This window comes from Marmota flaviventris, chromosome 17 (genome assembly GCF_047511675.1).
Source record: "Marmota flaviventris isolate mMarFla1 chromosome 17, mMarFla1.hap1, whole genome shotgun sequence".
Lineage (NCBI taxonomy): Eukaryota > Metazoa > Chordata > Mammalia > Rodentia > Sciuridae > Marmota > Marmota flaviventris.
Window position 1 is genome coordinate 33,335,217 of NC_092514.1, and position 27,236 is coordinate 33,362,452.

The following is a 27,236-nucleotide window of genomic DNA, read 5'->3' on the forward strand; positions in this document are numbered from 1 at the left end:
AAGAGGTGACATTAGTATTTTTTTTTTACTTAACCAACCTTGATATAAGAGCAAAAAATAAAAATCCTCAATACAAAATAAATAAATAAAAGGAGCCAGACACAAAAGGATAAATATTGTATGGTTTCATTTACATGAAAAATTCAGAACAGATAAATCTACAGAGAGAGAACAGATGGTTGGTTACCTAACATTGAAGGGAAGGGAGAATGGGAAGGAATTGCTTAACAGGTATGGCATTTCATTTGGGGTCCTAGAAGTGTTTTGGAACAGATTTTTCAGTTGTGAATGTACTAATTGACACTGGAATTGTTCACTTTAAAATAGTTCATCAAGAATTCATGACAATTTTAAAAAACTGTTATCAAAATTTATAAAAAGGAAATCTTACTTTTTCCTATATCTTTCAAAATTCTAAATTGTTAAGTTGGCAGTGAAGGGAATCAAAATATAGCACTCAAAATATATTACCCTGGCTCATTATTTTGAGTTGAAGACAATTGGGAAACAGCAGGTATAGGAAGGGCTTTGTGCTCTCCTCATTTCTGCCTAGGTGCCAGGTATAAATTTCTGGTGAGAAAGCTACCTTCTGGGTACAAGGAAAAAGAAAACATTCTTATCATTAGAGACAACAAGTCAAAGCCAAGACAAGTGTACACAAACAAATCTTACTAAAACAACCCTTATCTTCCATAAGTTTACCCATGTATTTCCCAGTAAGTTTCCTACAATTTACTGACCCCAGAAGCCCAGATATCTTTCCTTTGACTAGACACTTTTCACAACATATCACATAATTTCTAAAGTCTAACTGCTACTTCTTTTGGAGCTTTACTTTTTTCCTATGAAGCCTCCCCCATCCCCTATGCCACAATAAAAATATTAACATCAAACAAAATTCATATGCTTTCTTCCTGTTAAACTGTTAATCACCTGTTAATCACAAATTTCAGCTGACAAACCTAAGAGAGTAGAGAAGGGTTTTACCTCTACTTAAGAAAGAAAGAAAGGAAGGAAGGAAGGAAGGAAGGAAGGAATCAAGAAATCAAGAAAAATATATTTTGTTCTTTTTAATTTCTGTGCTAAGATTTTAGAATCATATAAGAATTCTTAAGGTGAGAAAACAAAATGTGTCATGGAAAGAAAAACATACACATGATTGAATATGCCTATGTCTCAACTATATGCAAGGACTTGATAGGATATCTGTAAATATATCCTGAAATATAACTATTATTGAATTTTTGGATTTAGCTAACATGACAAGTGAATTATTCTGAAAATATTTTTAAAAATTCAAAATGAAAAATATTTTCTATCAAACATAGCATAAGATATTCAAAACATCAAAAATTTATTTTGCAAGCCAGGATGTAACTTTACAACTCCAATACAACTATCTTAGAATAGCCCATGATTACTAACTGTAGAATTATTTTTTCTTCTACTAGTAATCTTCGAAAGAAATTTTTAGAGAATCTCAATTTACTTCCTAAATCTAAATATTCATAAATATGTACTATTATTCTAAAAAGAAGGTTACTATATTATTTAACTATAATATTTAACTATCACTTACTATCTGGTTTAGAACATTTTCATGACTCCAAAAAGAAACCCCAGAACCCATTAGCAGTCACTCCCCTTCTCCTTCTCACTCCAACCCAAGGCGACTACTAATCTACTTTCTGTCTTGATGGATTTGCCTGTTCTAAACATTTCAAATCTAAATATCCATAAATATGTACTATTATTCTAAAAAGAAAGTTACTCTATATGCTATCAAATCTCAGTTGTGATGCTTCTTTTGGACAGTCCAACAAATGTTCACACCAAGTTTCTTCCCTGTTGTCTGCAGGGCTATGTTTTCACTCTTTCTTTTTTAAAAAATAGCTTTATTGATATAATTTACATACCATATGACTCGCCCATTTAAAGGTTTTTAGAGTACTCACAGGGTTATACACCCATCACTTACTGTCTGGTTTAGAACATTTTCATGACTCCAAAAAGAAACCCCAGTCACTCCCATTCTTCTTCTCACTCCAACCCAAGGCAACTACTAATCTACTTTCTGTCTTGATGGATCTGCCTGTTCTAAACATTTCAAATAAATGTGATCATATTATATGTGACTGGCTTCTGTCACCATAATGTTTTTCATGGTTCATCTATGGCTCAAAATGGAGGTAAAACCACCACCCGACTCTGACTCCAACTCTGGCCCTTGCTGCCACCATGGGGGACAGTCAGGATCCAAAGGAAGCAGAGCAATTGAGGAAGCTGTTTATTGGTGGTCTGAGCTTTGAAACTACAGATGATAGTTTAAGAGAACATTTTGAGATATGGGGCACACTCACAGATTGTGTGATAATGAGACCCCCAAACAAAATGTTTCAGGGCTTTGATTTTGTGACTTACTCTCGTGTTAAAGAGGTAGATGTGGCAATGTGCGCTCAGCCACACAAGATTGACGGGCGTGTAGTGGAACCAAAGAGAGCTGTTTCTAGAGAGGATTCTGTAAAGTCTGGTGCCCATCTAACAGTGAAGAAACTTTCTGTTGGTGGTATTGAAGAAGATACGAAGAATATAATTTGAGAGATTACTTTGAAAAGTATGGCAAGATTGAAACCATAGAAGTTATGGAATACAGGCAAAATGGGAAAAAGGGAGGATTTGCTTTTGTAAGTTTTGATAATCATGTTTCAGTTGACAAAATTGTTGTTCAAAAATACTACACTATTTATAAGCATAATTGTGAAGTGCAAAGGGCCCTTTCTAAACAAGAGATACGGTTTGCTGGGTCACAAAGAGGTCATGGAGGTAGATCTGGCAACTTTATGGGTCGTGGAGGAAACTTTGGAGGTGGTGGAGGTAACTTTAGCTGTGGTGGAAACTTTGGTGGAAGAGGGGCTATGGTGGTCAAGATAGTAGCAGCAGAGGTAGTTACAGAGGAAGTGATGGTGGATAAAATGGATTTGGAGGTGATGGTGGCAACTAGGGTGATGGTCCTGGTTATAGCAGTAGAGGAGGCTATGGTGGTGGTAGACCAGAATATGGAAACCAAGGTGGTGGATATGGCAGTGGAGGAAGAGGATATAATGGTTACAACAAAGGAGGAAATTTTGGTGGTGGGAACTATAATGATTTTGGAAATTACAGTGGACAACAGCAATCAAATTAGGAACCCATGAAGGGGGGCAGTTTTGGTGGAAAAAGTTCTGGCAGTCCTTAAGGTAGTGGTTATGGATCTGGTGGTGGAAGTGGTGGATATGGTCAAAGAAGGTTTTAAAAACAGCAGAAAAGGCCTACATTTCTTAGAAGCAGAGAGAGCAAGGAGTTGTCAGCAAAACTGCAACTTTGAGATAGTCATCCCAAATGCATTAGAGGAACTGTAAAAATCTGCCACAAAGGAATGATGATCCATAGTCAGAAAAGTTACTGCAGCTTAAATAGGAAACCTTTCTTATTCAGTACTTTCATAGCCACAGTTTGCAAAAAGTGCAGCTATTGATTAATGCAATGTAGTTTCAAATAGATGTACATTCCTGAGGTCCTTCATCTGTTGTAGCTTTGTCTTTTTCTTTTTCTTTTCATTACATCAGTATATTGCCCTGTAAAGTTGTGGTAGGTGGTACCAGGAATAAAAATTAAGGAATTTTAAACTTTTCAATATTTATGTAGTTCAGTTTTTCTACATTTTAGTTCAGAAACTTTAACAAATTGCAGTTTTCAAAATGTTTCCTTGTGAGTTAACAGTAAAGAAGATTACTGTTAATTACTATTTTGTTAAAGTTTAAATGTAAAGAAATATCAGCTGACTTGCAATATAAGAGGAACCTCTTCTCCCATTTCCAAACCATGACATGAATGGGCACTGGCTGACGTGGAGAGAATAGACATTTGTTTTTTTGAAATGGGTTTAGATAAATAGGATTGGGTATTTAAATTAGCATATTGTGAACTTAATAGCACTAAGATTACCTTCAAATGAAAAATCTCAATATTCCTATTTAGTTTTTCTGCATTTTCTTTCACAATGGAATCATGATTTTAGTGTGATAGATTTGCTGAGCTCTGCTGTATTTAGAACATCTCTGTTCTACATTTATCTTGGTCACATTTAAACTGCTGCTATAGTTTTTGGGTGTAAAGAATGTCTGCTGCCCTCTATTTAAATTCTGCAAAAGGGTAGTGGATGTTTTTCCCCCTCCCACCTTAAAAACCATTGTTAAATCTTTAAGATATGGGTCCATTAAGCCTACTACATTGGAGCCAATTAGTGGGTACTTGCTTTTGTTTTATTTTTAAAGGACATGAGGCCCACACATCTTGACTTATTTTCCTTGATTTAATTTTTTCCCCTGATAAAGCTTTCATAGCAAGAGAATAAAAATCATGCTATTGAACCCTAACTGGCTGGCACGCTTTCATGGTTTTACCCAATATATTTTGCTGAATAAACCAAGGATAGTTTAGGTACAATTGTACAAAATAACTTGATGCAGCAGAAATATAGCACCGTTGCTTAGTACAAGCTTCTCACTTCCCAAAGACCTGAATTCCAAATTTAGATAGCTTGAGTTCTTATTTAAATTCCCAAAGAACACATTGTTATTCCTGTGTATACTTCAGCCTAAGTTATGTTGGTGTGAATTATCGATTTGTTTGGAAGACCATGGTTGAGAAGAGTTATAGATAACAAGGTTATATATACAAAATGTTTTACTGGTTTGCACCAGCTAGTGCTTAAAATTTCATTCATGCCCTAAAAAAAAAAAAAAAAAGAAAGAAAAAGTTTCATCTATGTTGTTGCATGCATCAGTACTTGATTTCTTTTCATGCCAAATAATAATCCTTTGTGACTATATCACATTTTATCCATTTCTCAGTTTACGGTTGTTTGGGTTGTTTCTACTTTTTAGTTATTATAAATAATGCTCAATGAACATTAATGTACAAGTTTGTGTACATGTTTTTAGTTCTCTTAGGTATTGATACCTTTGTCCTTATTCACACAATTATAGCTGAACTTTATGATAATTTTCAATATTGGCCTCTCATTCTATCCAACTGATCTATTCCGACTGAATGATGTGGAGGTATATAAGCTACATGAGAATGAGGTCATTATGCTATAGTTAATGATATATACATACATACATTATCTATCTATCTATCTATATACATACACACACACACGCATATATATATATATATATATATATATATATATATATATATATAGCAAGTGAAAGATAAAAGAATGTCAAAATGTAAGTTTACATTGAAGAGTTTATGAATTTTAGGAAGAAAATAAGACTAAACATTTGGATCTATTAGTGTTCGATGTTTATGAACGACAAAGCATGTTATCAAGTTTCAAGTGTGAGAAATAAATAAAAAACATCTGAAGAACTGCTAGAGGAAGAGGATGGGGGAGGATGATGACAAAAGAGTAGGGGTGAAGAGGAGGGAGGATGGAAAGAGGAAGAAGAAAGCAGACAGATGAGGAGAGAAGAGAAAGGAAAAGAGAAATGTGGAAGAGTAAAGGGTTATAGAGGGAAAAGGAAGAAGAGGGGGAGGAAGGAGAAAAATAAGGTAGGGAAAAAGTCAGGAAATTGGCCTAAAAAGTAATGAGAAAATATCGTTATTGCTATCTGCCATGGAAGCAGTAACAGAATATTCATTTTAAGAAAACCTAAGACTATAAACAGATAAAATTTCACCATGGTTTTCAAATGCTCTCAAGAAGAAATAATTAATGGACTATAAAGTTTCCATACCTCCATGCAGGTTTGCAGACAGGACAAATGGATAGGACTTCATCCAGCTCATGACAGCAATAGTTTCTGGTTGGGTAGGATCTGTGATCTGAACAAATTGGTCCGGGAAATTTCGGTTCAGGTCAAAGTTGTTGCTGTTGTTTCTGCCAATTCCACTTCCTGAATCTCCTGTGGGATAAAAGAATAAAATTTAAGTCATGATACTTACATTTTAATCCAACCCATACTGCTTCAGCTATCTTAATTCAAAGGTAACTATGAACACACCAGGCATCACTATTATCAATCCCACTGTGTTTAAAATATATCTTTTTTATGCTGTATACTTAAAAAAAATCTATCTCTTCCAGATGTTTTGAACAGAAGAGTAAAACTACCATCCTTTCATTTCTGCCCTTTGGTGATACTTTGAAAGAAAAAAAAAAATCCAGTTACACAAATTATGTTAAAAGCATTGCTCAACTGTCAATAATCCACACATAATAACATGATCACAATGTTGAGGGAGTATTACTGATCAGAGGGGGACTCTATTGTACTTTTAATACAGCTCACTAAGACACTGTAAAGAAACAGATCAAATGAAAACTTTGATAAGCTTACATTAAAATAATACAAATTTAAAGTTAGCCAAGTACACGGTTGGAAATCTAATGTGATGAAGAAAAAGGTTCAATTTACACTTAACAGTGCATATTCCATTTTAATAGGAAATGAGAACTCTGACTGTCATTAAAATGAGAAAAAAAAAAATTACATGTGAATGGCAAAGAGTTGCACCTTTCAGAAAGCGGGTAGAGGGCATGTGGGAGGAATCTGTGATGCTGATAAAGAATGAGTTTCTTAGGGAGTTAATCTGAATAATATATAAGGATTAACCCCAGCCTATTTTTTCAAGACAGCGTCTAAGTAATAACAACCAGCTTATTCTCCCAGTGGACAGGTCAGCGCTAATAGTCATGTGCCTGCATATTCATAGTGTGGGGCCAATTCTACTCACAAGTATCACTTCCTAGAAGTAATTGTAGGAGAGTAAAATATCCAAATCCAAATAGATTTATAGGGCATATTTCAAGTTAGTTGTTCAGAGAAACTGCATAGAAGCTCTGAAAACTGTCCTTTTAAAAAAAGAAATTTACATCTATCTACATTAGTAAACAGCAAATGCATGCAACAGCTTTTCTGATAACCCCAAGATTAGAGATATGACACTTGGCCCAGAGGTGACCAGAGGTGGCTTTTACATGGGAGAATTTATCTGTGTAACAAACAACCCTCTCTGTGTAAATCCTCCCCTCAACCTTCCATTGCCTGCAGTCACTTCCATTCCAAGAAGGCCAAGCTCCTATCCCGCTGTATAGCTATATATAAGCTTCAACAGCCTAGCCTGCATTTGAAGCTCAAATGCCATTGTCAGTTTATAATAGACTAAAATTATCAAACCTTCAGAGAATATGAAACTTCCCTACAGAATCATGGGTAGGAAAAGATAGATTCTCACTCTACTACTGTTCTGCCTAAGACAGTCTCTGTAAACCTCTCTAAGACCTTACCATACTGCCCCCAGGAAAGGTGTACCTGCCTAGAGGAAGGAAAGGTGGGCTCCACAAATGGGAAGTCAATAATTTAGCAGATTTAGAATATGTGTAAGGAGCCCAGCACCAAGGCACATACCTGTAATCCCAGCAACTCAGGATGCTGATGCTAGAGGATTGCAAGTCCAAGGCCAGACTCTACAAATTAGCAAGGCTCTAAGAAAATTAGCAAGACCCTGTCTCATAGTGAAATATAAAAAAAGGCTGGGAATGTAGCTTAGTGGTAAGCCACTGGATTCAATCCCCAGTACCCCAAAATAATAAAAAGAATATGCCTAAGAAACAGAACTGGGTCAAAAACAGAGTATATCTGGCTTCAAGTATATCTGGTTTGATTTTTCACTTAAAAATAAAGTTTTTAATTCAATAATAAGAACTACTGTTTAAAATACAACAATTTGATCTTGTGCTATTTTTAACACATAAGAACCATTGCCAAAATGAAATAAAAATATTATTAAACATAAAGTTGATCACATAATGAACAGTCTGGCCCATCTTACAAGAATATAAGAGCTAAAGAGACTGGGGTTGTGGCTCAGTGTAGAGCGCTTGCCTGGCATGTGTGAGGCCCTAGGTTCCATCCTTAGCACCACATATAAATAAAGAAATAAAGTAAAAAATCCACTGGCAAATAAAAAAAATATAATAAAAAAAGAATATAAGAGGTAAAACCACTTACAAGAATAAAAACAGGCAGAAATTACAAGGAAATAAGTTCAAATTCTCTTCTATTTCAAAGTAATCATGCCATGTGATAACCTAAAGATTACCACTAATATTCAGTTATTTTTTACCTTCCTGAGACTTCTCATACCCATCAGGGTTCATGGATGGCATAAGGTGAATTCTAGTGCTTCGAACCAAATCTGTTACTTCAGGGTCTGTTCCAAAGTTCTTACAAAGGTATTCGATGAGGTTCAATAGCAGTTCTCTTCCAACTACTTCATTTCCATGCATGTTTCCAATGTACTTAAATTCTGGTTCACCTGAAAACAAAGCAATTTTATGGAAGATTTTTTTTTCCTTTTCAATTATCACAGACTTTCTATTTTATACCCAATATGTATAAAAATCCTGAGCCAAATCAGGTGTGGTGGTGTGAGCTTGAAATCCCAGCAACTCAGAAGGCTGAGGCTATTTAGTGAGACCCTGCCTCAAAAAAAAAAAAAAAAAATTAAATTTAAGAGAACAGGTATTTTTGGCAAAAGAAAAATCTTTACATCTTACAAAACATCTTCCTTACTAACATGTATGTCTGAGCAGATTTAAAGCATATGAGGTTCATACACACACACATGTGCATATAAAAAATACTATTAGGAAAAGAAATTAAATCTCTGTACATATTAAATACAATGTCTAATATAGACTATCAAATGGATTTTCTTCTTTTCTGGCAAAATGCTGGGTATACTTTTTCCTTTTTTGATTATGTTTTTTAATTCCAAAAGGCTTTGTGCATGCCAAACACACACTTGCTCACTGAGTTATAATCCAACTGCCCTCCCCCCACCAGTAGTACAAATTTGGTTAATGTAGTTTGTAATAGTGTTCTAAGACAGGCTAAGGGAACACCATATGGCAGTCATTTTCAGAGTCCCCGGTTTCTTCTACTTTTTTGTATCTAGTCAGTCTTGAAGCAATGCTTTACATACATGATCTTCTTTTCAAACTTAGAAAATTCTTTTTCCTCCCTATCTTACCATTATGCTTCATGCTGTTAAATGACCTTTCTGGTCAAAGCATGGCAACATAAACCAAAAGCTTTGAGAGGCACTGAAATTATGTTTAAAGACCATACCAATTACCTGGTTCATGGACACCTGGGTTATCGGATATCTCCATCACATAGAGTTCTCTTGACTCTACTGATTTTCCCAATGAATACAGACGAGTAATATTAGGATATTCATTGGCAAATCTTCTCAAGAAGATTTCCATATCAGGGAAATGGTGGTGGTGAAAGTCTTTGGGCTGAATTGGTTCATGAGAAGATGATGTTCCACGAGGAACATTAAGTATAGCAACAGAACTAGCAGTTGCTATAGTCTCAGTCGTGTCGGGAATTAATGAAACAACAGCAGTTGGCCGAAGGGCAAAATCCACCTCTGTAGCTGGTCCTTCTTTCACTATTATGTCATTAATTGTCAGCGGCATATATCTGAAAAAAATATTTGAAAAAGGAGATGGCTTGGGGTTAAGACACACGATACTTTAACAATCTAAAAACAGTACTTTTGACTACTCTTGCACTTAGAGGTCTATCAAAACTCAAAACTAAATACAGATAAATGTGCAAATTTAAGAGCTTTAGCATGTTATCTCATAGAGAATCTTAGATTAATAGAGAATCTTAGATTAAGTCTTTAAAGAATTATTTTTCTTATCAACCTTTTCAGGTACTATACACTCAACTGCTTACCAAAAAAAATCACATTCAAGGGAAAGAATATGCTTATTACTCCATTGTAACTCTTGCTACACTCCTCAAAGGCATCAATTATCTAATTTTTTGCCATGCTTTATCAAACTGACATCCTGACCTCTTTTCCTAAGTAGTAAATTTCAAAATTAAATGAAAAGTTATCAATTAAATCCTTACGAAAGTGAGTTTTCAGAAAGGTGTCCAAGGGAGATGGGATACCACTCCTCTGGTATATCAGAAAGCTAATGACATTCTTCAAATGTCATTTTCAGAGTCCCCAGTTTCTTCTATTTTTTTTTTAATCTAGTCAGTCTTGAGGCAATGCTTTACACACATGATCTTCTTTTCAAACTTATAAAATTCTTTTTCCTCCCTATCTTACCATTATGCTTCACGCTGTTAAGACTATGTGACATAACACTCCATGATAGTATTCTTATATAAAAGGATAAAAATGAGACAATAAGGGAAAATAAAAGCCAGATACAGTGAGTAACATGTATAAGACTAGTTTTCTGTCTTTGGTATAAATTAGAGGCTTGACATTTTATTTTATTTATTTTAAAAAGAGAGAGGGGGGGGGGAGAGAGAATTTTTTTTTTAAGAGAGAGAGTATTTATTTAGTTAGTTAGTTTTCAGCGGACACAACATCTTTGTATGTGGTGCTGAGAATCGAACCTGGGCAGCACGCATGCCAGGCGAGAGCGCTACCACTCGAGCCACATCCCCAGCCCGAGGCTTGACATTTTAATTAAGAGTCTAGTTTAAATTCTTACCCAGGTGAAACTACTGTAAGATTATAAGTTCCAGGAACAAGTAATCTGTGGAAATCACCAAATCTGCCAGTTGTGATATTATGATTAATACCAGCCACTGAGATGGTTGCATTCTCTAACTCAGCTCCTGTTACCGAATCTGTAACAAATCCTTTTATTCCAATGTGGACCTAAAAAATAAGAATCAAAGTTCATAGACAATTTGGAAGGCAAGAGAATATAACACCTCTTTTCCAGATGCCAGAATTTCTAAAAGTCAGGATTACTCTTTTTATCTTTCCAAAATATTTTTCAATACATTTGAAATAAAATACAGATGAAAGTATTAAATCCCAAAGTCATAAATGTCTGGACTCCACATTACTAAGGTGCTTTTGAAGTTCCCTCTCTTCAAAGTCAGGCTTCTAATTTTCTCAACAAAGTATAATTTCTGGCATATCCAATAGTTGTATTAGCTTGTCTGCTTTTGTGTGTGTGTGTGTGGTGGTGCTGGGGATTGAACCCATGGCATGTGATGTAAGCACTCTACCAACTGAGCTATATCCCTAGTCTAGTATTTAAATTGATCTAATATCCATGATTCATACAGTGGTAAAGGCTCTCCAGCAAATATGAACACATGACATTGTAATAACCTGTATAATTGTATAAATTTATAGAGTTTTTGGAAGGGCTTTTTGGTGCTTGGGATCAAACTCAAGGCTTTGTGCATGCCAAGCACACACTTGCTCACTGAGTTATAATCCAACTGCCCTCCCCCTACCAGTAGTACAAATTTGGTTAATCTAGTTTGAAATAGTGTTCTAAGACAGGCTAAGGGAGCACCCTGTGGCAGAGAACTAGGAGTGGGGGACAGAACTACAATGTGTTGTATGAGATTATGATCTAATAATCTCTAAAAATTATCTCCAATCCTAATAAAACAGATACAATAAATGATGCCTAATAAAGATTGGCATTCATATGTAACCAAATTTCTCCCTTATTTAATCCATTATTTTTGTACCCCAGGCTTCCAGTCAGCTGTTACCTTTTCAATCAATGTGATCAGAGACTCACGATTGTTCTCCCATTCCTGTCGAAGCTGAGAAGCAGGTGGGTATTTGCAACAAGACAGTTCTAATGTAATCTCAAAACAGTTGGCCCATATGTAATTGTAATCTTGCATACCACCTGTAACATAAAGAAAAAAACAAACATATCTAATGAAGGAAAGGAATTCTACCCTCCAAAAGATTGAAGAAATTAAATCACCCTTCTCTTGCCATGTATAAATTTTCTTTTCATTAAGCTGCTTGAAATTGGAGAAGCTTCTTCAATCGTAAAGGATGTCAAGAAGGAAAGTTAGTTGGATTATACATTGAAAAGGAATATACATAAATGAACTATATTTAACTAGTAGGATGAACAGTTATGAAGAGTATGACTACATCAGTTAATAACAATATTGATAACGGCTCTACATTTGAGTGTTTACTATATGCTGGACCTGTCCCTAAAAGCTTTACATGTATTAACATTTAATCTTTACAACAATTAAATGAGGTAGGTATTACTATTTTGTGATTTTCACAGATGTGAGAAATAAGGTACAAAGAGGTTAAGATTTATACCAGAATGACACTGAAGGGTGCACATGATCTTAAAGTTGTGAAGAATATTCATGCCAAAGAATCATTAAGTATCCTACTATTTGAATTGTACTCCCCTTTATCAAGGTGGCAAGAGAAAAAAGAAAGTAACTAGGATGGTACAGCTATATAAATCAGGTAAAAATAAGACACAATGAACTCTTTCAGAGTGTGTTTAATGGGAGATGGAATTAAAAGGGAAATAAACACCCATGGTCAATCATCTTCACCACTTTTATACCTATACAAGCCCACATACTCGTTTTGTAGAAAGTCTTTTACCTTATTATTCCTGTCACTTGATTTTCTCACATCTTATTTTAGGTGGATAAAGACTAGAGTGGAAAAGGAAAGGGACATAAATTTACTATGATCTCTGAACTTGCTCCTGAAATGTGCCTATAATATTAGATGGTTTCCAATACCCCCCCCCCTTTTTTTTGGTACTGGGGATTAAATTCAGGGGCACTCAACCACTGAGCCACATCCCCAGCCCTATTTTGTATTTTACTTAGAGACAGGGTCTCACTGAGTTGCTTTGCACCTTGCTGTTGCCGAGGCTAGCTTTGAACTTGCCATCCTCCTGCCTCAGCCTCCCAAGCCACTGGGATTACAGATGTGCCACATGCTGGCTCCAATGCCCTCTTTTTTTGCATATGAAATAATCCCTGACCTTAGTCACTTCCTTCCACTATCCCTGAAAGATGCCTTGAGAGCCTATGTTTGGTTCATTCAATGTCCACTACTCATCAAAATCCTCCTCTGTACCTGTGCCTGGCAAGGCAGACTTCCTTTTTCCCCAGATATTCTTCCCCCTCTGATAGGGCATAGTACAAATGTGGGTTTTGAGGGTCATATTTTTCTAGTACCAGCACATTTCAGGCGATGATAACAGGATCCTTCAGATCAGAAGAAGGAGAGTAATTTCCCTTTCATGGACAGGTACTCTTAAGTCATAGATTCTTCTTCCACTTACTGGCTGAGAACCCTCTGGCATTAACACGAGTCTTTATTTATTTATCTGCAAGTAAGCATTAGATGAACACAAAGGATACTTCTAACTCTCAGATTCTAAGATGTTTAAAAATACATGCTGGTTTGATTATAAGGGAAAAGGCGGGAGAGAACACTTGATAAAAAGATAATTCCGAAACCTGTTTGGAGAGAAAAGTCAATGTCACAGTCTAGAGCACAGCCTACAAGGAATTCATCACCGAACAAAGGCTTAGAGAGCAGAAAAGAGCAAACGATATAGCACAATTGGTGAAACTTGGTCAGAAATGAAATAGCAACAATATTGGAGCCTAAACTCTCAATCTCATTTCTATTGAGGTTTCATTAAACACTTTGAGACACACCTGCTTTTGAACTGTGTCTATCTTACCTAATAAATATGCCCGACTTCATTGACATATTCATAGAATAAATATAGCCAAGGGGAAAAAAGCTAGGTTAAAAGTAAAGAATCAAAAACTAGTAAAGGAGGGACTGGGGTTGTGGCTCAGCGGTAAAGCGCCTGCCTAGTGTGTGCTAGGCACTGGGTTCGATCCTCAGCACCACATATGAAAAATAAAGGTATTGTGTCCACCTACAACTAAAAAGATATTTAAAAAACAAAACTAGTAAAGGAGAATTTGAGCAAAGAAACTTTTAAAAATCCAGGACTGTATGAACTCCAACAAATGCCATTTGGAAAAAGAAATACAAAGAAGGAAACTGAACACATTCCCAAAGTTACCTGAGCAGGATCACCCCAATGCTGATGTGATATCAGGTATGAAATCTCAGAATAATTAAAGGAGATTATCCGATTCCATTCATGTTTATCCATGTTAATCAAGTATTTAAAAATGAGGCCAAATTTTTGTTTACCATCAAGAGAAACAGATAACATTAACATGAGAATAGAGGGCCATGATAACTGTCATAAAACAATGTGAATATGATTAATGCCAGTGAATACAATATATAATAATATATAATTAGTAATTAAGTGTATAATAATTGTACACTTAAAATTATTAAAATGATTATTATATTATTTTACTTTCTATAGTTTTAAAAAATAGTAATTGAGGTACTATGGGCCTATACCAGTAGTTGAGTAGTTTTAGGGTTGAGGGAAGACCTAGAAAGGTTACTTGGAGGAGACTTTCTTTTTAATTTAGTTAGGTCTTAAAGAAAGATGAGTAAAACCATATGAGCCAAAAAAAAAAAAAAAAAAAAAAATGCAGAGGATCAGGAGAATTCCAGTTGGAGGAAATGGCTTGTAAAAGGTGCAGAATAGGAGGGTTTGGCATATGTTGATAAATATCTGTGAGACTGATAAGCCACAGTATTAGGGCAGGAGCACAGGGCTGTAGGGATATAGTAAAAGGTCAGGCTGGAAAAGCAAGCAGGGTCTAAGAGACTAGAAATAAAGGCTTCCTTGCCTTTCCAAAGCACTGGGCAGTGGGAGGGGGAGACAGACAGTATTTTGGTTGTTTTCAGTAGGAAAGTAGCATGATGGATAGAAAGTTGTATAGTCTGGATATGAGAGAGATGGGAAACAAAAAATCCACTTAGGCAGTTTTAACAGTAGACCAAATAAATAATAATTAGGCCTAAAATGAAGTGGTGGTGATAACTGTGTAGTAAGGGAGAGAAGGATCAAGTTGAAATACTGACATGGTTTGATAAGTTGTGGGAGTTGAGAGAGGAAAGGAATCAACATTCTACCTGATTAGTTAAACTAATGATTATGCCATTAACAAAAAGAAGTAAGTTGGGCTGGGAATGTGGCTCAGTGGTAGAATGCTTGCCCAGCATGTGCAAGGCCCTGGCTCCAACCTCCAACCCCTTCCTCCTCACCACCACTCCCCTCAAAAAAAAGAGAGAAGCAAGGTTTGGAAGAGTAACTGAGACGAGACGGGGAATGACTATTTTTGTTTGGGGCATGTTGAGTTTGAGGTATTTGCAGAACACTTAGATAGAAATATCCAAGAAGGAATTTTTAAGTACAAATTTAGATCCCCGGGGAAAATAAAGTCTTTCTCTAGAAATGATAATTCAAGACTACGAAGTTCAATTTTCTTTCTTTTTTAAAAATATTTTCTTTAGTTGTAGTTGGACACAACACCTTTATTTTATTTATTTATTTGTATGTGGTGCCAAGGATGGAACCCAGTGCCTTGCACATGCTAGGTGAGCCACAATCACAGCCCCTCAATTTTCTTTAAGTAAATATTTACTGAGCACTGATCACATGTCAGGCATCATTCTAGGTGCATGGGGACACAGTGTTGAAGAAAACAAAGTAAGTCTCTGCTCTCACATACCTTAAATTCATAAATATATCTATATTTTTCATACATATGTGTATGAAAAATATCAGATAATAAGATTTTCAGAAAAATTTTAAAGAGTGATGTGACAGCTAGCAACCAGTGGCAACTAGAGATTAGGTGGTCAGGAAAAGCCTTTCTGAGAAGGTAATATTAAGTAAGCCAAGATCTGAAAAACAAGACAGAGCCAGCCAGACTAAAGTCAGAGAGAACATTCAATCAAAGGGTTTGTCAAAAACACACACACAAAAAAAACTTGGCAAGTTTGAGGAATGGAGAGAAGGCTACTATGGCTGACAGTAGAGGACAAAGGAAAAAATGGTACTCTGAGGTTGAGAGATATGGGCAAAACAAGATCACACAGGGCTATAGGGACTATTAAAGGGCTATTGTTTTGGTATTATTGTGTTAACGAGCACATAGCATAAAATTTATGGGCATCCATCATATTTAAGCATGCATTACAATAATATTAGCTACTGCCATGCTTTGGATTTGGTTTGTCCCAAAAGGTTTCATGCACTGGAAACTCACTTCGTTCCTAATGTGACAATGTGAGAAGTGATTGAATCTTTAAGAAGTGATATCTAAATTGGGTGTAGTGGTGCACCCATTTAATTCCATCTACTCAGGAGGCTGCAGCAGGAGGTTCACCAAGTTTGAGGCCAGCTTCAGCAACTTAGTGAGACCCTGTTGTAAAATAAAATAAGGGGCTGGGGCTATACCTCAGTGGTAGACCACCTGCCTAACATGTACAAGGTCCTGGGTTCAATCCCAGGTACACCAAGAAAAAACAAAACCCAACAGAGGTGGGGTCTAGTGGAAGATAACTAGATCACTGGGGGCACTGCCCTTGTAAGGGATTAATGTAGTTCTCATGGAACCCCAATTAGGTCTTTTTTTGCAGAGGGATACCAAGGATTGAACTCAGGTACTCGACCACTAAGCCACATCCCCAACCCTATTTTGTGTTTTATTTAGAGACAGGGTCTCACTGAGTTGCTTAGCTCCTCGCTGTTGCTGAGGCTGGCTTTGAACTTGTGATCCTTCTGCCTCAGTCTCCTGAGCTGCTGGGATTACAGGTGTGCACCACTGTGCCTGGTCCCAATTAAGTCTTGATAGTTGAAATAAAGCAGGGCCATCTGCTATCAAGTAACTGACTACATATGGCTGGTTCCCTTTTGGTTTTTCTGCCATTTATAAAACTCAGCTAAGGGGGCTCTCACCAGAAGCCAAACTGATGGGGGTCAGCCAACCTTAGACCTTTAGCCTCCAAAGATGTGAGCTCAATAAACTTTTTCCATATCTGGTTTCAAGTAGTTTGAAATAGCAAAAGAAAACAGAATAATACAACTATATTCACATTGTTGTACAAAAGAGCCCTATAACTTGCAAAACTGAAGCACTGTGCCCACTGAACAATTTTTCTTTTCCTTCTCTCCTCAGTCCCTGGCAACCCCCATTCTACTTTCTAAGAGTTTGACTACTGTAGATACCTTATTCTAAGAGTTTGACTACCGTAGATACCTTATATAAGTAGAGACACAGAGAATTTTGTCTCCTTGTGCCTGGCTTATTTCACTTACCATTACTGGTCACAATACAATTTTCACTGTGTCTAAGACATTATACTAAGATTCTGGGAATTTATAAATAAAATGTCTTCTATCCAGCATTTAAAGTCTTTGTGAAGAAGCAAAACAGCACATAAAAATAACAATTTTGCTGCTGGGCATGGTAGTGCATTCCTGTTAATCCCAGCAACTGGGGAGGCTGAGGCACAAGGATACAAGTTTGAGGACAGCCTCAGCATCTTAGCAAGACTCTGTCTCAAAATTTTAAAAATTTATCAAAAAGGATTGGGGATATAAGCTCAGTGGAAAAGTGCCCCTGGGTTCAATCCCCAGGAACCCACCCCCCAATTTTTTCCTCAGAGCAATGTAAATATGAAAATATTTTTTCTTTGTATTTTTTGCCTATGTGAAATTTAATAGTTATGTTATTGTAAACATGGCCAGCTTACACTTCAATTATGCCAGCGGTCAGTGAAGCAGACGACTTTTAACACTATAATAATCAGGTTTGAGTCCTAGCTTTCTTTTGTCTGTCCCTTAATTGTTTTACTTCAATAAAACTTAGGAAGTACTAGCTAAGAGGTAGCAAGAAGTTTACAATAACATTCTAGAGTATTACCCAACCTGATTTTTATATGTAACTTTAACAGGCTGATAAACTAGCTAACTCCATTCAATGACACATACAAACATATCCCTAGGGTAATAGTAGGAAGGAAGGATAGAAGTCTTTTTAAAATAAGACATTCAGGAGAATGAAGCAGGAGGATTGCAAGTTTAAGGCTAGCCTCAGTAACTTAGTAAGACCCTTATCAAAATAAAAAGGGGTTGGGGATATAGCTCAGTAATAAAGCAATCCTGGTTCAATCCCCAATATTCCCCCCCAAAAAAATTGAATCCAAGAAAATTTATTTAGTGGCCTCTAGTCCTATAGATCACGTTATAAATATTGGGTTTTTTTTTTTTTAAACATACACACTATAAACAGTCCAAAACTAAAAGTTAGATTTTGGAGATAAGTCTCTTTGTAGGTCCTATAGATTGAGGAAATATTACAGTAAATAATATATCTGACTATAATATTAATATTGACCTCATTGTGTAGAATATAGTGGAAATATAGAATATAAGTTAAATCTTGACATACATTCCCCAAATTTTTCTTTGCTAAGACTGTATTTAAATTAAGCAAAAAGTCACATAAAAGGACAACCAATTAAAACAATATAAAAATCAATGTCTTTACTATATTTCAGCAATAATAGAAAACAGAAAAAAAGATTCCAGCAACAAAACCCACAAAATGTATAGGATTAAATGTAACAAAATGTGAGACACAAATTTGTATTATGAAATTTTACTAAAGACTTAGAAGATTGTAGTAGAGCATTATGATGCCTATTGATAGGAAGTTTATAAGGATACCAAATTACTTATAAATATCATGCAAAAAATATATTTTCATTATGACTGGATAAACTGATCTAGAAATTAATTTGGAAAAATAACTAAGAATTCCTGAGAAATGAATGAGAAAACATTAAGAATTAAGAATGGAGCCAGGCGCAAGGTACATGCCTATAATCGCAGTGACTCTAGAATCTGAAGCAGGATGATCAAAAATTCTTAGTGAGACCGTTGGCAATTTAGCAAGATCTTGTCTAAATAAATAGAACTAGGGATGTAGCTCAGTGGTAAAGTGCCCATGGCTAAAACTGATTAGATAGGTGGAAAAAAAAAAAAAAAAGCTTTACTTCATGTCATACAAAACAAACTCTTCGATCCATATGGAATTTAATGTAAAAATGAAATCATAGCTGGGCAGAGTGGTATATGCCTTAATCCCAGCAACTAAAGAGGCTGAGGCAGAAAGATCACAAGTTCAAGGCCAGTCTATGCAACTTAGCAAGGCCTTGAATAACTTAGTGAGACCCTACCTTAAAATAAAAAATAAACAAGGACTGAGGATATAACTCAGTGGTAAAGCATCCCTTTAGTTCAATCGGAGGAGGAAGAAGAGGAACAAGAGGAAGAGGAGGAAGAGGTTGTTAAATGCTTCAAAAAAAAATCATAAAGGAAATTGGATGCTAACATAAGTATTTCCATACTCTTAGAATGAAGTCTTTATAAGCATGACATCAATGTGAGTGAAAGCATGAAAACAAAATAATGATAGATATAGCTATTTGAAAATTATAAAACATCTAATAAACACTATCATAATAATCATAAAGAAAATAAAATACTATGAAAAAATGACAAAGGATTATAGAACATTTCTGGGTAACAATTTAGAAATACTTATATAAAACCTTTTAAGAAGGTATGACCTTAACACAGAAATTCCTTTCTGGAAATTTATTCTAAGATAGCATCTATAAGGAGAAAGACTATAGTGTGTAAATTGAAGAAAAATAAACCTGAAAACAACCCTAAATGTCCAACAATGGACATTTGTTGGAGGAAGACCAATTTAGTAAACTGTCATATAAAAATGGACTACCATGCAACCATTTAAAGTGTTACATATTTATAGCCATATTTATCAAATATTAGTCAAAAAGGTCATATGCATATCTTTTTGCATGATACCTTAAGTTTTATATTTCTTTGAAGCATACAGAGTTTTAAACAATTCTCCTTTACTCAATATTAAAGCAACTGATTCAAAATACTTTTTTGTTTGTTTTGTTTTTTGGGGTACTAGGGATTGAACTCAGGGGCATCGACTACTGAGCCACATCCCCAGCCCTATTTTATATTTTATTTAGAGACAGGATTGATGGTAGGAGTTGCTTAGCGTCTCACTTCTGCTGAGGCTGGCTTTGAACTTGCGATATTCCTGCCTCAGCCTTCTGAACCGCTGGAATTATAAGCGTGTTCCACCATGCTGGGCTCAAAACACTTTTGACAATCTCTCTCAACATGCTGTTTGGAAGCTTTTTATTAAGTCGGGTTTATGGAGGTATAATTTATATGTTATAAAAGTCATCTCATTTAAGTATACAGTGTAATGTATAGAGTCGTATAACTATTAATATAATGAGGATATATGGAACATTTGCATCACCCCAGAAAGTTCCTTGCCCCAGCTTCTAGGTCCTGGGTAATCATTAAATTCTTTCCCTATATTTTTGTATTCCCCAACATGACATATAAATGGAATTATGTAGTATATATAGTCTTATATCAGGCTTCTTTCACTTAACACAAGTCTTAATACCTTTGAGATTCATCCATGTTGCTGAATATATTTATAAATAGTACTTTTTTGGGTACTGGGGCTTAAATCTAGGGATGTTTAACCACTGAGTCATCTCCAGCCCCCCCCCTTTTTTTTCATTTTTATTTTGAGACAGGATCTCACTAAGCTGCTTAGAGCCCCAATAAGTTGCTGAGGCTGGCTTTGAACTTGTGATCCTCCGCCTCAGCCTCCTAAAATGCTGGGATTACTAGCATGTGCCACCGTGCCTAGCTAAATAGTACTTTTTATTACTAAGTATTCTACTACATGGATGTAATATAATTTGTTCATCTGTTCTTGTGTGTGAGATTAAGCCCAGGGGCACTTTACTAACTAAGCTACATCCCCAGCCCTGTATCTTTTTTCTTTTGAGACAGGGTCTTGATAAATTGCTTAGAGTGTTGCTGAGTTGACAAGGCTTGCCTCAAATTGTAATCCTCCTCCCTCACACTCCTGAGTTGCTGAAACTACAGGCCTGCACCACTGCCAGGCTTGTTCATTCATTCTCTATGTGATGAATATTTCAATTTTTTCCAGTTTTTTGGTAATTAGGAGTAAAGCTAGGTATAGATCTTAGTGTGGACATATGACTTCATGTCTTTGAGGTAAATATCTAGGAGTGTTATGGTTGAGTCATAAGAGAAATTTAAGCTTAACTTCATAAGAAGTTTGTTTTTCAACATGGTTCTACTGTTTTTACATTCCCACCAGCAATGAATGAACCCAGTGGGCACTGGGTTTAATCTCCAGTACTACACACACACATACACACAAAGAACAAAATAGAAATTGAGAAGCAGATGGGAATAGTAGCACACACCTGTAATCCCAGAGGCTCTAGAGACTGAAGCAGGAGGATTATAAATTCAATGCCAACCTCAGCAATTTAGTGAGACCCTAAGCAATTTAGCAGGACCCTGTTTCAAATTAAAAAATAAAAAAGGGCTGGGGATGTGGCTCAGTTAAGCGTCCCTGGAACCAAAAATAAATAAATAAATGAAAATAAAAGAAACTCTAGAAGTGAAGAATACAATAATTGAATTTAAAAATTTATTGTAAATGTTGAAAAGAATGGAAATGACCAGGGAAAGAGTGAGTTATCTTGAAGACTGATAAAGAGAAATTACCTTTGTACATGCTAAACAACAGGGGGTGGGGGGCGGGAGATGTCTAGGGATGTGCAGCTCACTAGTAGTTAGTTTGCCTAGCATACATTAAGGCCCTGGGTTCATCCCTAGCACTAAAAAATTAAAAAAAAAATAATAATAAAGAAAAAGAAGAGAGTTTTACAGACAATACTAAAAGGTCTAGCATTGTCATTGGAGTATCAAAAGGAGAGAAAAAAAGAGAAAAATGCTTAAAATTTTATTGAAGAAATAGTGGCTAAAAACTTAAACTGGGCAAAAGACATAAACTTACATTTCAAGAAGTTCAGCAAATCCCAAACAGGATAAACTCAAAGAAATCCATGCCTAGATATTTCATAATTAAACTGCTGAAAACCAAAGACAAAGAAAAAAGTCTTGAAAGAAGCCAAAGAAAAATGATGCATTGATACACAGGGAAAACAATTCAAATGATTGAATTTCTCAGCAGAAGCCGTGGAGGCTTTGGGAATAAAGGCAACATAGATACTCAGTGAAAGAAAACAAAACAAAACAAAAATCTAAGTAGATTCGATTTAGAAGAAATTCTAAGTCAAGTTCTTAAGGCAAAAGAGAAATGTTATCAGAGAGAAACCTGGAACTTCAAGAATGAATGAAAAGTGAACAAAATAGGTAATATATGAATGAAAAGGGTAAATATAATAAACTATTTTCCTCAGGTTCTTTAGACAGTGTTGACAGTTTAAAGTTAAAACCATGGCATTGGTGGCACTGTCAATGCATATAGACATAATACATACATTAAGTACAACATAAACTGGGAGGATACAGTGTGATGGGAAGGTTTATACATTCCTTTTTAAAATTTTTTGTTCTAGGGATTGAACCTAGGACTTTACACATACTAGGCAAGCATACTTACCACCAAGCAACATCCCAGCTCTTCCAATTTTTTTAAAATTTTGAAACAGGGTCTTATAAGTTGCCCAGACTGCCCTCAAATTTGTAATCCTCCTGCCTCAGCTTCCTGAGTACCTGGGATTACAGGAATGTACTACCACACCTGGCTATATATCCCTCTTAAAATGGTAAAAAATATTAATTTTAGGTAAAACTGTGAACAGTAAATATATAAATTATAATTCCTATAGCAACTACCCAAACAAACTAAACATAGAGACATAATTAAAAACATAATAGATAATTTTAAATGACACACTAAATAACATTCAAACAATCCAATCAGAAAGCAGGAAAATGGAAACAATGCATTAATAAACAGAGGGGCAAACAGGAAACATAAGACCTAAATCCAAACCTATCAATAAGTATATTCAACGTAAATGGCAAAAGTATAGCAACTAAAAGACAGAAATTGTCAAACTGAATTAAAAACAAGATCTAATTGTACACCATCTATATGAAACTTATTTTAAATATAATAGTATAGATATATTTCTATCAGATACCATAGACTTCAGAGCAAGGAAAATTGCCAAGGACAAAGAGAGACAGGCTTTACAAACGGATAAAACAGTCAATTCTGCAAGATAACATAATCCTAAATGTGTATGGCCCCAACAACAGAACTTCAAAATACATGAAAAAAATGGGCAAATCCACAATTGCAGTTGCACACTTCTCCTCAACAGAACAAGTAGGCAAAAATTGAGCAAAAGCTAGAGATTTCAGTAATACCATCAACTAACTAGATCTAGGTGATATTTATACCATACTCCCTCCATCAACAGTGAAATACACATGCTTTCAAGTACATATGAAACATTCATCAAGCCAGGCATGGTGGTGAATGCCTATAATCCTATCAACTCTGGAGGCTGAGGTAGGAGTTTTGCAATTCTGAGGCCGGCTCAGCAACTTAGTGAGGTGCTCAGCAAGTTAGTGAGACCTTGTCTCAAAATAAAAAATAAAAAGGACTGGGGATGTATCTCAGTGGTCAAGCACCTCTGGGCTAAATCCCCAGTATCAAAAAACATTAAATTAAAATTTTAAATAAAAAGGTACTGGGGACTGAATTAGAACAAAATACATTCTGTGCTTTCATAATTATGTCAAAATGGGTTCTACTAAAAAGAACCAATTTTAAAAAGAAAGAAAATAAAAAGGGCTGGGGATGTGGCTCAGTGGCTAAGCACCCCTGGGTACCCAGTTACTCCCTCCCCCACAAAGGAAAATTTACCAAGACAGACCACAGCAAGGCATGGTGGCACATACCTGTAATCCCAGCAGCTTGGGAGGCTGGGCAGGATGATTGCGAGTTCAAAGCCAGCCTCAGCAAAAGCAAGGCAGTGAGATCCTGTCTCTAAATAAAATATTAAAAAGGGCCTGGGATGTGGCTCAGTGATTAAGCAGCCCTGGGTTTAATTCCTGGTACCAAAAAAGAAAGAAACCTGGAAACAAATGGGGACATTAACTGTCTGAGTTACGAATAATTTAAGAATTTTTTTGTGATATACCACAAGTAGGAATTATTTGCCATCTTTGTTAAACTTAACACTATTTTTCCATAATTAAATGTCAAAGACTTAATAATAAGTAATCATAAGTAATCTTACTAAGTAGCTGGTTCAGATCTGTTGTCTTGATTTTTTCAATACAAAACCTGTCCACAAAAAGCAATCCTCACTGATCTGTAAGTAGATATTACATTACTCACAGTTGTAGCTATTGCCAGATTCAGTTAATGCATTTATTTAGGATGATATTTCATTTGGTTTAAAATAAAGGAGAAAAGTCAGATTTCACAATATCTTTAACCAGTCAAAGAAAAATTTTTATTTGGGGAGCAAGACACTCAGTTACAGCAAAATAATATAACACCTTAATAGTAGTATAAAGGATCTGCTATTTATCCTATTTATTAACAATCATAAATAAGCAAGCTTCTATTACCTATCAGTCTCTCAAAGCTTCCTAAACCAGTGATCTTCAATTTATTCACACTAAAATAACTAAAAAATTATGCAACATTGTGTGTGTGTGTGTGTGTGTGTGTGTGTGTGTTGCTGAGGATGAAAACCAGGGTCTTATGAATACTAGGCAAATGCTGTACCACTGAGCTGTACCCAGCCTACCTCACAAATTTTTAAGTTTTCATTTTTAAGTTCAAAGAATTCTAAACAAAGTAATATCCTGTACACTAAACAAAATTTTAACTAAAACCTTTACATTACTTTAAATGCCTCCAAATAAATGAAAGCATCACGGAGATTTGATTCCTAGAATTGTCTTCATAAAAAGTACATGAACACACCTCTTCTTTACAGTAGAAATTTTACAACTTCCCTTTTCTTCTTTGAATTTTTCCCATGTCACTTCCTCCAGCAGATTTTAATTTGAATGTGATATACCTGCATGCTTTAGCCATTCTACAAATGTTCCAATCTATAATAATTATGTATGTACATTTATATTTTTCTTATCTCCAATGATCATAATGACCTAGTATTACATTTCTGTCTTCCAGATTGTATTATTACAATAACCACTGGCACATAATTTATCAAAAAAGCATGGTTTTATTATAATTTTTATAAATAATAAGCATAACAAGAAATAATTACTAAAAATATATTTTATATATGCATCAGCAATTTTTTAAATTTGTTTTTATTTAAACACATTCTCAAAACAAATGAGCAAAATCAGGCCTCCCTTGGTAAGCAAAGAAGCTGAAAATGAACAAGCAAAGCCTTCAATTCATTCACAACACAGGTGTAATGTTTCCTTATCCTGTACTTTGAAGCACCCAGATGAAAATATCTTTTAATAAAAAAAATTAACTTATAAGAACTTATAAGACCCTGGGATGATACTATTTTAAAAATCACCAAATTGTTCCTTCTGTCATGCTGCCCCAAAAGTATGAAAACTCCAAGGCAATGTAACACAATGTGATTCAGATGATAGAAAAATATGCCAGTTTTCAGTCAAGTAGGAGAAAAGGATATGAGACAGAATCTCCCAGGCAGACCAAAGTTAGGAAAGATTAGAAACAGAAACTGAAGATCTGGAAATGAACAGCCTTAAAGCTATCCAAACTAACTAGTCTCCTTCTCCCAAACAAACAATTTGCTCTTCTGCCTCAAGCATAAAGCCAATGGGAAAAAAAAATAGTCAATGTTTCATTGTTAGACATAAAACACATAGGGCCAAATATTAAATATTAAACTATATTATTTAGGAAATTTATTACCTTTTACAGGAAAACTACAATTTTTTAAAATAGGAAAATAATTTTAGAATACAGGAATATAGAGAGACAATTTCCAATTTATATTTAAATTTAGAGCTATAGTAGGAAAAAAAAAAACTATAGTAGACCCCTCGTATCCATGTGGGATGTTTTAAGAACCCCAATGAATGCCTTAAACCAAAGATAGGACCAAACTCTATATATACTATGTTTATTCCTGTACATATGTACCTATGATAAAGTTTGATTTCTAAACTAGACACAGTAAGTGATCAACAATAACTAGTAATAAAATAGAATAATTGTAACAGCATATTGTAAGTTATATGAATTTGGTCTCTATTTCAAAATATAGTAATGTACTCCCTGCCCTCTTTCTTCATGTGATAGTGTGATACAGCATTAGGCTATGTAAGGGTGACCAGAAGTCAAGCACTGCCATATCTCAACAGTCATCTGATATATAAGAGACTAAAGGGCAAGTGACATATACAGCATGGATATGGTGGACAAAGAGAAGATTCATGTTTCAGTAAGACAACAGGATACTGGAAATTTCATCATGCTGCTCAGAACAATTCGAAGCCTATGAGCTGTTTGTGTCTGGAATTTTTCACTTAAATTTTCAGGCCATGGTTGAAAACTGGGATTCTTGAAACATAAACCCTATAGATAAAGGGAGACTTCAGTAGTTTTAACTGAAACCTTAGAAAGTAAAACTGCAGATAAGGAAAGACTATTTATTAGTTCAAAGGATAGTGAGAAATTCTCACAATTAATTCTGACTGCTTTTAATATTTTTACAGAAAATAGGTGAGTTATTAAGTGATAATTTTGCACTCCCTAAGAGTTCTCACAAGTTGATGGCATGATGCTCATAAAAAATTTTAAATGGAAAAATCTGAGCCAAATGAATGGAAAACAAAGGTTGTCCTTTAAAAATTCCCCAAATCCCTAATCTTTAAATTTAGGTTGACCAAACCTTACCTGAACTTGGTCTTTACATTCTGAGCAACTAATCTTCTGAAAATCTATTTCCTTCACCACTCCCACTAGATATATATTTGCTAGTGATATGATTCTACAGAGCCAAACAGTCCTGCCTCTGTTTTTAGTTCCAACTTGGTCAACACCATCTCTCAGAGATCTTTGAACTGCATTTCCCTCTTTTTAAAAATATTCTCCCATTCTCTATCACCTGAGTTAAAGAGAAAAAAGGGGGGAAGAGTACATCCAATTTATAGACATAGTTGTAAAGATTTAAGGGCCAAACCCTAAATAGCAGTATTTGGCTCTCAATCTTCACATGGTCTTATTATCACATTACAAAGTACACTAGTGTAATGCTCCTAAAGGTCAGATTTTATATTAGGTTATACTTCAGTTTACTAAAGCAAACTCATGACTCAAGTAGAAGCAAATATTCTGTTGAATTATGGTTTACCTTTTTTGCCTTCCTTTTAGATTAGGAAACTCTCCTTTAAAAAAAGAACAAAATAAGAAGAAGAGATCCAATCAACTCTTCAATGTACAAGATCAGCTAAGACCAAAAGCACT

General features: G+C 35.3%; 1 protein-coding gene and 1 pseudogene across 1 annotated transcript in view; one reads left to right on the plus strand and one right to left on the minus strand.

The window, feature by feature from the left end:
* Cpd (carboxypeptidase D) overlaps nucleotides 1-27,236 on the minus strand; it is a 72,224-nt gene that overhangs the window by 29,902 nt on the left and 15,086 nt on the right. Inside the window, exons 3-7 of the mRNA XM_027924392.2 lie at nucleotides 11,616-11,758; nucleotides 10,586-10,755; nucleotides 9,193-9,545; nucleotides 8,179-8,370; nucleotides 5,787-5,954 (exon numbers count right to left, since the gene is read on the minus strand). Coding sequence (XP_027780193.1) covers nucleotides 5,787-5,954; nucleotides 8,179-8,370; nucleotides 9,193-9,545; nucleotides 10,586-10,755; nucleotides 11,616-11,758 — 1,026 coding nt within the window. The remainder of the gene's footprint in view (nucleotides 1-5,786; nucleotides 5,955-8,178; nucleotides 8,371-9,192; nucleotides 9,546-10,585; nucleotides 10,756-11,615; nucleotides 11,759-27,236) is intronic.
* On the plus strand, nucleotides 2,239-3,292 carry LOC114083223 (heterogeneous nuclear ribonucleoprotein A3-like; annotated as a pseudogene).